This window comes from Schistocerca cancellata, chromosome 2, assembly GCF_023864275.1.
Source record: "Schistocerca cancellata isolate TAMUIC-IGC-003103 chromosome 2, iqSchCanc2.1, whole genome shotgun sequence".
NCBI lineage: Eukaryota > Metazoa > Arthropoda > Insecta > Orthoptera > Acrididae > Schistocerca > Schistocerca cancellata.
The window spans coordinates 808,022,005-808,035,204 of NC_064627.1; the positions used below are offsets into that span (position 1 = coordinate 808,022,005).

General features: G+C 38.6%; 1 protein-coding gene across 1 annotated transcript in view; it reads left to right on the forward strand.

Moving 5' to 3' along the window:
* Nucleotides 1-3,459: 3,459 nt before the first annotated feature.
* Nucleotides 3,460-13,200, forward strand: part of LOC126162668 (general transcription and DNA repair factor IIH helicase subunit XPD) — a 51,359-nt gene continuing 41,618 nt past the window's right edge. Inside the window, exons 1-5 of the mRNA XM_049919317.1 lie at nt 3,460-3,597; nt 3,807-3,906; nt 4,007-4,261; nt 4,342-4,575; nt 11,129-11,252. Coding sequence (XP_049775274.1) covers nt 3,593-3,597; nt 3,807-3,906; nt 4,007-4,261; nt 4,342-4,575; nt 11,129-11,252 — 718 coding nt within the window. The 5' untranslated portion in view covers nt 3,460-3,592. The remainder of the gene's footprint in view (nt 3,598-3,806; nt 3,907-4,006; nt 4,262-4,341; nt 4,576-11,128; nt 11,253-13,200) is intronic.

Sequence of the window (13,200 nt, forward strand, 5' to 3'; positions counted from 1 at the left end):
AGGATCTTTGTTGCTTCTGATATTTAGTGTATAAATGACTTACCTCTCACAACTGAAAGCAAAATGTTTCTATTTGCTGATGTTAGCACCAGCACAACCATTGGCACAAATCTATGTGATACCAATACCTTGACAAAAAGCGAAATGTTACTTGAGTCTACTTGTGTAAAACTGATTAGGCAAACATGTACATCCAAAGCTGCTACATAAATAACAAAAAAAACGCTCTGAACAATATTTTGAAGTCAATACATAGAGCCCTTTCTTCAATACCTTGTTTCGATTTTTTAAATTACCAAATAACACAAAAAGAACTGTATTTTTATCCTTCAAGAGAATTCACTTTACCACTGTCGAAAAGGTTTTTCTTAATGAAAAAGTTTCATCTATTTATGCTCACATTTATGCACAGCATAGCCCTCTTTCTTTGTCCATGTGTTGTAAAACAAATTCATCTTTCAGTTTCAGATATTTGGCCTCTTTTGTGGGAGAATACTCTTAGAAAAAAAAATCCAGCTCCACATGGAGCTTTCAGAAAGTGTCATGAAAACAAAGCAAACAATAAAATGAAGATTGAAGGCCAATTCTCACCGGCTGTCATGGCACCACCAGGTTGCAGTACCACTTGTTAAGGTGTAAGGCCAATTCACTCTGTTCATCACCTCACATCACATCATTGGTGTCAAAACATTCCACAATCGATTTCATATGGTGGGATTTACACTGGTCATCATATCATGTCACATCACAGCACCTTAAAACAGGTTATCTGTAAGTTACATAATAAGAACTGCTTTAATACACCCGAAACTCTTTGATGCCTATTGTTCATTTTTGAAAGTAGCGTTTTAATACGCCTCAATTTTCATTTTGTCGTGCATACATATTTTGGTCGACTTACAGTAAGTTGTAATGTTCATTTACCCTGTTCAGAAAATAGATTATTTGAGTAGTATCACAGTCTAACACAACAGTCACGATATTCAGTCCATTTTTTGTTATCCACTGCAATTGTTAGCGCCCCAAGCGACGAGGAAGTTATATTGTTGATTTCTGCGAGATCTCGTGAAAGTGAACGCGAATCGTAATTGTTTATATTAGTCTGCAGAATGGTTCTTACAAACGGGACCATCTGTAGCGCAATAAATTGCAGCAACAACGGAATACAACACCATATTTGCCTTTCTTTAGGTTTCCTAACGACTCTAGGAGGTGTGAAAAGCTACTTTACATAACAGTTTATTTACAATTTTCTTGTAATCTGTGCATATTTAGAGTGGAACCCCATGTTCTTCAAGAACAAAAATATTGCTAGTAAACAAAGAAGACCTGTCCTCTTGCAGAAAGGTATCACACATCTACTCAAAAACGTGAAGTTTTCTTCGTTACACTTCCAGTGAAATTAGTGAATATGGAACATAGACAATGTGTGTGCAATTAAATACTCGTACCTACATTATTCGACGTAGCAGACAAGCTACCACAATCATAGCTGAAGAAACAAACCACACAGGCTTGATAACAACAGAATAAAAGCAGAAAAATTGTTTCCCACCATAGAAGAAACCAATTTCACAATTGTTGCTGCATCTGAGCCACAAACAGTAAGAATCTTCAACACATTCGCTTTTGAAACAAAAATAATTATATTTACAAAAATATTTACATATTAGAAAGTCGAATGAAGTGTAAATCTGTGCAAAACATGAAGCTCCCCAAAAAGTTATTACATGTCAGAGAAAGTGCCTGTCATATTAACAGACAAAAAAAGAAATATATTCTCAAAAATGTTCATAAGTGTGTGAATCCCTATGGGGCCAAACTGTTGAAGTCATTGGTCCCTAGACTTACACACTACTTGAACTAACTTGTGCTAAGAACAAGACACACACCCAGGCCTGAGGGAGAACTCAAGCCTCCAGCAGGAGGGGCCGCACAATCCGTGACATGGCTCCTCAGACTGCGTGGCCACTCCAAGCGGTAAATATATTCTTCTCATCCATAAAATATGTGTTTATATTCTCTTGTTTTCAGCAGAGTAAGCTGCAATTACACATATATTCGAATGTATTTCTTCATCATTAAGTTGTAGCTTATATCATTGATCTAGGAGGTTCCTCTGTTTTTACTTGTATTTCATGATCATTCATGTCTTGATCATTTAATAATGTTTGGAACGCAAAAATTTAATAACTATTTCACTAATTAACTTTAAAAATGATTAAAAACATACTGTACTTTTATGGCTGCTTTCTCGCCACTGGAAGCGCTAGTGTCACATCAGCTGTCAGATGGTAACAATTTTCACAGGAGTGAGCGTGGCCATTGTATATGTTAGACTGTGGTTTGGTGAGAATTAATGAATCTTCAGATGAAATCAGAGAATTTAAATTTAAACTTGCTACACAAAATCTTTTCAATTCCTGTTTCAGCGTCTATATCATAAGAGGCGCTCACACGTTCAGTAATATTGTCAACCTGTCAATATATTTACCGTCTGAGGGCGTGTATTGATGTACTGACTATACTAGAAATATTGACAAGTAGTATTAACGGCCTTCAAAATATTCTCAGTATGTCAACACATACTGAACGTGTGTGCTCAAGTATTGATGGTTTGACAATATTCTCCAATCAAATGTTGACAGAGCTGGATGTGTCAGCCACAGGGCGTTAGTGTACACTGTTTATGTTCAATTCGCCTTTGTTCACATCGTACCTCAAATTAAAATTTTTAAGTGGTCTTTCAATGTACAACAGTTTTAATAGACCTATGCAAGGGTAATCACTGTGTGCACCACTTTATGGTGGTCAATGGAGGAGTCTCTGTGGCTCTGCTTTGTGTTTGATGGTATTATAGAAGTACACTTCAAGCACTCGAATGACCTACATGTCACCAGGAATCTCAAAGTTACCCCTAATCTCTCTTTGACCGCAATTGCTTCTCTCATTAACGTATTTTGCTTCTCTGTTCTATCTCTTTTCAACATTAGTAACGTGTTGTACCGGTACTGTCCAGGAGTCATCGGAAAATAATATGGAATCTTTCTGGTGGATGGTTCTTATTATTAGTAAGTTAACACGTGATCAGTAACTCGTTTGTTGTTTCGATCATTCTCGGACCCATTTCCTCTGTTTCGCTAGCTTCTATTACTTCTGAGCTATAGATAACATAATTACAGCACACACTTTCTTTTGGACGGGGTGTTCTACATACTAGCCTTGTAAAACCGCGTTGTCAATTAACGACTTTTGTCTTTATTATTGGTGGCGTGAAGTCGCTCCCATGTGTTGAAGATTTGAAAAACCTGTGTCGTGAGTAAATATTGGACGTGTGCAGGCCCCTTTGTTGCTTCTCGTTTGGGAATGTCTGCTTTGGAGGTACTTTGGCTGTTCCAGTGCAGCCAATACAACTTACATGCATCTCAAATAATAACAGTTTGGCTGTATGTAGTGTGTACATTGGTAGAAGCGTCCATGAGTGGAGTGATTGTGTTGATACACAAAGTTATAGCTGTGCACAACATGTGAATGTTTGGAATTTTCTGGTCTTGGCATTCCGAAAAATTATTAGAAAAGACACATTAAAATAATGAGGTATGAATAGTACGGAACATTTTCTTCCTCATCTTTTTTTTAAATATATAAGGTTCCCTCCCGTCATGTAAACGTCAAAAAAACTTTGTTTCATCGTACTTATCATTGTGTCATTAATAGTCCTTTTAGTTTAGCAGTACATTATGTGGTTTTACCATGTCATGAACGTTAAAAGTGGAATTACTTATTTTGTGGATTTATATTGATAGGTTGGATGTCGATGGTTTACCGGTCTATTTCCCTTATGATTACATTTATCCGGAACAGTATGCATACATGTTGGAGCTTAAGAAGGGCCTGGATGCGAAGGTATGCAGCAGTGCTTACGTAGTTTTTGGGAAAATGAAATACGTGTGATCATGTAAAATGTGTGAACAATGTTGCTGTGATTACTTTTTACTTTTTCCAGGGCCATTGCCTGCTGGAAATGCCGTCAGGCACTGGTAAAACAATATCACTATTGTCCTTGATTGTGGCTTACATGGCGAACAACCCATTAGATGTAACAAAATTAATATATTGTTCTCGTACTGTTCCTGAAATTGAGAAAGTTATTGAGGAACTTAAAAAGTTAATTGCATACATCGAGAAACAGACTGAAGAAAAACCTAGGATACTTGGGCTGGTCCTGAGTTCACGCAAAAATCTGTGCATTCATCCGCAGGTATTCATTTATCAGATTTATATATACTCCTTCCTTTTTGGAATAAATAGGCCTAACTTAAACTTCACTGTTATTCACAGGTCAGTAAAGAGCGTGATGGCAAAATAGTCGATGGTCGATGTCACAGCTTGACTGCATCCTACATACGGGACCGTCACAGCTATGATGAGTCTGTTCCTGTGTGCAACTTCTATGAAGCCTTCAGTACTTTTGGCAAAGAATCTCCAATGGCACCTGGTGTATATAGCATAGATGATTTGAAGGATTATGGTCGAGACATGGGTTGGTGCCCATATTTCCTTGCTCGATATGCGGTAAGCTTACGGTTTTACTGTTATAAATCCCTTATAATCCACCAAGTGTCTCCAGTTCTTCTGAGTCTGAAAATAGCTGTCCATTGCTATATACCTATGTCAATCATTTTGAAGTAATGAATGAAATGTTGACATTTTGGGTGGTAGATGGACAGCTAATTGTTGAAGTTGTAATTCTGGTAAACTGTATTCCTTGTTACAAAAGTGCTGGCTGTGATTTGTAAAAATTATATTCTTTTCCATTGTCTTCATTGTCAGACCATCTTGCATACAAACATATTCATCCTAAATATCTGCCACTAGTGCTTTTTAAATGGTCCCACTTCTCCCTCCCCACTTATGAGTATAGTTGGATCAGTGGATGTGTTACATAATAGTGATATTGGACTCCCTCTGAATTCTTGGTTGTGGTGATAGATCTGTAGCAAAGCCTGTGGTCTAGGTTAGGTTGAAAGGTGATAATTTGATTTATGATTGAGGAAGGCTGAATTTGAAACCCAAATATCACCTGTAGCATAGCTTAATGTTTATGTCTGTGCCATATGTAAATGCACTTTGCCATATTTAATGCAAGTTTCGTCATAAAAATTAAAACTGCAAAGGAAATTCTGGATAGGACTGTTAAATAATGGCCACATCTCCTACAGTTATTTCGATGCATATTATGTTCCTATGCTGTATATGAAGTACGAAAAATGCAAGAGGGGTTCACAACGAAACTTTTACTTGAGATACATTTGTTCTGTCAGGTGTTCTTCGGCTTTGTGTCCTCATGTAAGATATTCCTTCACGAGTCTGAGTCCACATAATCCTTAAATGTCAGGCAATATTATGCAGTGTAGTTTCCACCATATTTGTGCAAATGAACATGCTTCTCATGTCAGGGAATTTGGTAACACTGAATACGTAGTGTGCAGTACATAAAATGCTAAATTTTTATAAAAGAGTCCTCACATGTATAGGAGAAACATGTATTCTATCAGCTTAATATGGAGAGTTTCGATTCTGAATTGTAGATTTCTGTATAAAAATGTAAATTCACAATAAATGGTTTATTCATTGAGCTATTTGATAAAAATAAAATTATTAATTCGTGAAAATGAAATGCAAAGTGCGTTTGTAGTTATTTTTTATCTAGAGTATTGCTATCTGCATATATTTTGTTTCCAAGGACAATTTGTAAGTCAGTAATACAGAAGATATGCAGACAGTAACTGTATATAAAAAAGTAACAGTGATCTAGTGTGAAGAAATCAGCTGTCACTCCTAGATATTATCTAATTTTGCAACATTGTACAATGTGGTTTATACTAGGGTGCACTTATCCACACCCGCATGCAGCTGAAGGCAACTTCCACCATTTGTGTAGTGTATCAGTGTATCTTGCATGTTGTAATCACCTGATAGAAGAGGCACTGAGCAGTAGACACAGCAGATGTAAAAGAAGACTGAAGTACTGGACAATGCGAGAGTTTAATCTACTTTTAAATTTATCTGTCTGCCACTCACCGCCACCTCTATGCGATAAGTAGGCTAGCAGTACCGTATTCCTTATTGTTATTCTGTCCGTGATTTTCCGTTGTTTGATTTTATCTCCCATGTTGAATTGATACAGCATCTTCTAAGGATTGTTCCTCATTTGCCAGAAGAGACTGCCTCCATTAGGTACTGTAATCTCTTGTCATTCAAAAGCAAGAGAAGTGCAGCAAAATAATTAGCTCATTTAGTTGTAAAAGAAAGCCCTTCATACAGAACTCCTCTGTAATCCTGACTACATGCCATAAGTAGATGCACACTAGCTTAAAGTGAAATACACCTGTACTTCTGCCTGTACCTGAGCCCATAATTTTCTTTGTCAAATGCTAGATATTGGGATACACAGGGTAAAATACAAAACAGTGCTGCTTCAGCACACTTAGAATTGTGAAAAGTGATGATAAAAGTTTTATCATTTTATTTTTAGAAATCACAGATTCAGATTAGCCTACATAAGAGCTGAAGGGAAGGAAAAACTCACCAAACAGTTACACTGTTGATTTGGTCGATACTAGTATAGACTGTATGTACATCTACACAGCTAGTGCCCCAGCAGACTAAATTGTACGAGCACTGCTAGACTCTGAACGTCAAACATCAAAAGTTTATCATATCTGTTAACATATGCACAATGAACAATGTCCGGCAGAGATGCTGTCGTACAGTGAGGAGAGTGACAAACGATACCAAATACTAAGCTTCAGGTCTTATCTATAACGCAGTGGAGCATGTCTATAGCTGAATGCAAGGCAAGTACAAAGACTCAACACCCTACTAAACTCTATACTGTGTAGCATCACATGCCATAAGTAGAAGTACTGTCCTTGGCCGATTTCTATCATCATAGAAATCTGCCAAGGACAGTACTTCTACTTATGGCACGTATCGGTTAGAAAAATGCACCGATGATGACTGATATCAGTCGAAATTGATTTGCAGCAAGATAAATAAATCATGTTTCCGTGACTGGTTGCTTCATTCTGTATAATTTTGCAACTGATTTACTTCAATAAAACGTAGATTCTGTCGCATTACAGTGTGGAATAATGTTCACAAAATTACAGTTTATGAGAAATGTTCTTGGACAAAAGTGCCAAACACAAATTAATCTCTCCCCCCTCCCCTCCCCTCATCCTCTCTCTCCCTCCCCCTCTTCCCCTCTCCTCTCTCCCTCCCACCCCCTCCCCCTTCCCTCCCTCCCTGGCAGATGAAGTTGAGCTTCATCTGCATTCACATTGTGTTTGAGTGCTGAATAGGCACATGTATGAGAACTGGACATAGTAGCTCAGCTACGAACTTTCCTTACTATTCAGAGTACACAGACACACTTTAACGCGCACACACAGAGTTACATTCCTGGCGATGTGTACTATAGATGGTTATCTTCACTCATTTCATTCCACCCACATATCTGTAGCATTACATACCTGCATCATTCTGTTATTCTTCTTATATAATATCTTGCTCTTCATTAATAATTCAATTCATAGTATCTTTTATTTGAAGGCTTTCAGTTTTTTTCCCCTTTCTGTAGTGTTGAACCATTTATGTATTAGGATATCTTCTTACTATAACAGTTTGTAAAACATGAAAACCATTCAGTCCAGCTGGAGGTATTTATACCCTTTCTAACAGCTCATCACTTGATTGCAGAGCTAACAACACATTTTCTATCGCTATAGAAGATATAAATCTCCATTATAAGTGCACAATTTTCTTGAGCAGGTCTTGCATCTGTCTTATTGTCAGCCTTGTCAAATGCTTCATTCCTCTCTTTACGCTAGCAATAAATACACAATAAATTTTATTATATAGTAGAGACAATCCTCTAACAGATTCTATTTTAGTCTTAAAATATTTGCCCTTAGATTCTTCTTTATATGTACTTCTCACTGTAGAATTTTGTGGTAAATTCAAATCTTGATTTATACCTGCCTCGCGGCCAAGGTTTCAAATGCAGATTAGTGTGATAGAATTCTTCTTGGAAGGAGCAAATTTAAATTCTTTCAGTGGGAAATACCTCATCCCACTAGTTCTTGGGCCACATAGATGGTGGCGTGAACTGACTCAATGATGTTTTGGGAGTGAAGCCGGTCATCGTTTTCTACCATCACATAAATTTTCAGCTGGGCACCTGCTAGGCACCTGCAGATCAGCTGTCAGAGACTGACGTCAATTGCCCTCAGCACACAGTTTATTAGTGGGCTGTATGTGTTGTGTGCATGCACCGTGATCATAATTTTATTGCGAGACCGAACAGACTCCCAGCAGGCAGTGCTTTCAGTGAGGGAAATGTGAAATTCAGGTTGGGTTGTTGATTGCCATGGATCTTGACGTTCCCTGTTATCTTCACTGTGAGCAAATCAATGAAATAATCGGGTTCCATCACACTTTCATAGTGTGGTCCCATGGAGAAGACAAAGTAATGAATTTTTCTGGCATCAAACTCCATTCATAAGAAGATCCAGTTTACCATGGTAACATCAAAAGAAGATTTTCTGCCATTCTTGGATTATCTGGTTATGTGGAAGAACAATGGCTCTTTGGGTCATTCATTTTAGTTCAAGCTCACTAACATGGATTTAAATTTGCATATTCACACCATGAGTGTGCTTAAGACTGTTGCACATGAGGCACACATAGTTTCCAATTACAAGTTTGTCTACGGAGCTTGTCCGTCTTAGATCAGTGCCTAAGGAAAATGTGTACTTGATGCAGCAAATCAATAAAGTATTATCAGCAAAAAAAAAAAAAAAAAAAAAAAAAAAAAAAAAAAAAAAAAAAAAAAAAAAAAAAAACAGCACTGGACTAGGAGCACAGTAAGCCGGCAAAATCAGCAACTTTTCTTTTGTTAGTTGGCAACATGTCATTCAAAGTAGGCAAGATACTCCAGAAATTTCAAGTTTAAGTGTTTTTCTGTCCACCTAAGATTGCAGGTCTTCTTGGAACAATAAAATATGATTTATTATTGAGGAAGGCAGGAGTATGCCATGCCAATGTGGTATGGCTTATATACACATATCCTGGAAGAACGTTGCACAGAACAGTAACGCTGCACTCACCTTTCACTACTTAGGAAGTCTGAAGTCTGTCATTGCAGAACATGTGTATCCACCAAGCATGCAATGAAATATGGTGAAACAAGTTTAACTACTGCTAATTTATTTTGGGATGACATTATTAAAGAATCTGTGGAGATGAGCATTGTGGAAACCCATATTAACAAGGACAGTAAGCTAATAATGTATGGAAACCCATAGTTTCATGATTTTCTCTCAGAAAAGATAAGAGTATGCCAAGGGCCACAGTGAGTGACAACACATCCTGTTTCACATTTCCACCATTGAGGGTACTGCTTGCTGGCAGTGTGGTCAGTGTCGCAACTATGATCACGATGCATCCATGTAGCGTTTACCATGCTCAAATAAATCGTGCTGTTGGGTAGCGGATGGTATTCTTCGATAGCTCCATTCAACATGTCCGGCAAGTGCTGAGATGAAGTATCCTGTGTGGTAGGAAACTGTGATCAGTTGCGTACCTGAAACATCATTGAGTATTCAGTCGTTGGGAAGATTTCAAGATTCACAGCAAGCCTACTGCTGACATCCCATGGGATAATAAGTTAAATATTGGTGTTGCTCCATGCAGCAGGTACGGATGGGTCGAAACGGGGGGATTCCGTTGGTTGCTCGTTTTTCCGGATCGTGTCCTCAAGGTTCGACTGCCTCAGACTTTTAATGTCTTTGATGCAGAATTGTCTGCGATCTTGCAGGCACTGGAGCAGATGAGACATTCTTCCTGTCCTAAATTCCTTGTCTGTTCTGATTCACTAAGTGCCCTTCACTCATTGCAATGTTTGTATCCAGCAGATCAAATAGTCCAGACCATCTAGGATGCCCTCCTCCAACTGCGGTCACTGTGGAAGGTGGTGTCTTTCTGCTGGGTTCCGGGACACGTCAGTATTGCTGGGTATAAAAGGGCAGATCTCACAGCCAAGGAGGCGTGTCTTGATCCACAAATATTTCGGTGTCCTATCCCCCTGCACGCACTCACCTCGCTGTTGAGCTCAAGAGACATGCGTCGGTGGGGCTGGAAATGACTGACAATAAGCTCCGTTTAGTCAAGCCCACAACGCGTGTGTGGGCTTCCTTCCAGCCCCGTCGATGGGACAAGGTTCTCCTCACTTGGCTACGAATAGGCCGCAGTCCTATGACGCATGGATTCCTGCTCTGACGAGAGGACCCTCCAATGTGTGGTGCTTGTGGCGTCCAGGTCACTGTGCGCCACGTTTTATTTTCTGACCAGCGGGCCACGGCTGACTTGCCAGCGGACCTGCCGTCTCTTTTAGGAAACACTCAAACGAATGTTAAAGTTTTAAAGTTCTGTGCCTTGTCAAATGTTTCTACAAAGATTTTAGGGAGAGGGTCTTAATTTGCTCACTGTGTGACAAGCTTGCCCATATTTTATGTAAGTGGCCAGCCAATGACAATTTCCTGTGGCATTCTTGCTACTACGTTTTTGCTTTCCTTACGTTTTACTTTCTTATGTAGCATTTTCCTTCTTTTCCTGCTTTCTTTGCATGTGTGCTTCGATTTTGCTAAGCCTGTCCACATTCGTTGCTTTTAATGTGTGTCAGGGCGCTGATGACCTCGACGTTGAGTGCCCGGAAGCCCCAACACACACACACACACACACACACACACACACACACAGTGCAGCAGATGGGGCAGAAATTGGCAGAAGCATAATGAAATCAGCTATTATTTTGTTATCTGTATCACATCTTTGCCTTTTTTCTCAAATACTAAATGTAGAAAGGTTCTGTTTTGTAAGCTCGAGGCAAAAATGTGTTTACACTCACTATATTGTTCCTGTTTTTGTGCTTGCTTGCTAGGAATTCTTTACCTATTTTAATTTAATTACTGTAATGGTTTTGTAGTTTATGATTTGTCAGTCAGCTTTGTAAAATTTTGATTTCTGCACACCTAATCCTTTCTATTTTTATAATTTGTTTCAGATCACACACGCCAACATTGTTGTTTACAGTTACCACTATCTCCTAGATCCTAAAATTGCTGAAGTTGTGTCCAAGGAACTTAGCAAGTCATCTGTCGTAGTGTTTGATGAAGCACACAACATTGGTAAGATAACTTTGAATCCCTTTTCTGGGGCAAAATGGCCTCAGATTTTTGCATAGCTTTTGAAACAGTAGCAGTTTCCAGTACTTTTGCTAGTGCACACATTTTAGCCACCATAAGAACAAATGACAGTAATGTCTCATAGCACCTACTGAATCATTGACTTTGTATACCATTGTTCGTTTAAGAGAAAATCTGAGTGCTTTCACAGAAGATATTACATTTGGTCTGTTGAGTAGGAAATTTATCTCTCATCTCAAGGAAAAATAAGTGCCAAAATTAGGCAGTGAGGACTCAGTGGTGGTGGGAAGCTACATATTTTAAGAATAATTGGGTGCTCCAGGGGCCCTCTTCACTCAGCTCTAATCAGTATGCTGGTCAGTCTCCCAGGGTTAGTAGTGGCATATTGTCAGTAGCGAAAGCGATTTATGAAGCAGTGACTTTTCTCTGGTTTAGTCTTATAAAGACCACACTTCATCATCAGTCCTCCCCTCTGTTTGCTAGGTATACCGTATTTACTCGAATCTAAGCCGCACTCGAATCTAAGCCGCACCTGAAAATAAGACTCGAAATCAAGGAAAAAAAAATTTCCCGAATCTAAGCCGCACCTGAAATTTGAGACTCGAAATTCAAGGGATAGAAAAGTTTTAGGCCGCACCTCCAAATCGAAACACAGTTGGTCCATTGTAATATGAGACACAATTTAGGTCGAATGAATGACGATACAGCTACAGTAGTTTGGTTCGAGTCGTAAGCTTAGGAGTTAAGCTTTACCAGGTAGCAATTGCTATGCGTTAGGCGCCCCGTCCTTATTTATACGGGTACTCTTCCTTTTTCACGTGCTACGTCTGGTTTGAATAGATTGCTTATTTTTCTTTGATCTGGTACGTGCCGTTCCCTTTGTTATAGGTGTTTACATCACTCTACGCTGAAAATGCATTTTTGTACTGTGTCATGCATTGTTTGTCGCATTCTGATAATGTGTGTGTACGACCTGTCGCCACTCGCAGCATGGCTTGCTTTTGTGCGCGCTAATGCCGCTTACGATAACAAAATAAATAAATAAAAAAAAAAAGAGAGGAATTGTCTCTTTAGCGTAACAATGGCAAGAGACTGCTATTTGTTGTTACTTACACTGCTGCTTTCTTTGATAATGATCAACAAGAACCAAATAATAGACTGTGTATGATAGAAGATGTTCTGAACGAGAGTTTAGCTAAAATTTTTCATCGTTTGAAAATCTCTGCAGACGCCTCTTTTGTACATCACATTCTGCACAGAAATGAGAGTCATCTTAGATTTAAAAATGTAGTCAATTGCCGTGCTTCATTTCTGACTGTATCACTATTCAGCATAAGAATAATACGAATATAAACATGACATGATATGTATATTCTCCCGCGTTTGCTGTTGTCTCACACTAGTTTCGTCGTTTATTAGGCAAACAAGATTTAAATGAGATAGCAGCAAACACGAAAGAATACATGGCAAAATGTTTATATTCGTATTATTCTTATGGTGAAGAGAATACTGCATGTGATTCACAATTCATAAAAGTTCCTATTAGCAACCATCTCTTCTCACAGGTAGGAAAAAATTCAGAACGTAGAGTTGGCTATATTGACAAACATCCCAAACAGTCTTGCCAGTCAGATTTTCATAGTACATTGAAATGCTGCTACATTCAAAGATGAACAATACAGAATTTGTATTTACTTTGTTGGATAATGTACGAAAATGCAATGGTCGAAACTCGAGGCAGAGAAAAAAAGCTCGTCTTCCACATTTTTTTAAATTTATTTACGGAGTCAGAGGTTTTGGCGCCAGTATTTATCTTTGTGCCTGCAAAGCATGCCTGTGTAGCGCTACATATAGTCGACGGCAGAAGTTAGTTGTGGCGGTACCACCATTTCTCAGAGCTTCCGCTTACTTTGCACTCGATTCTAAGCCG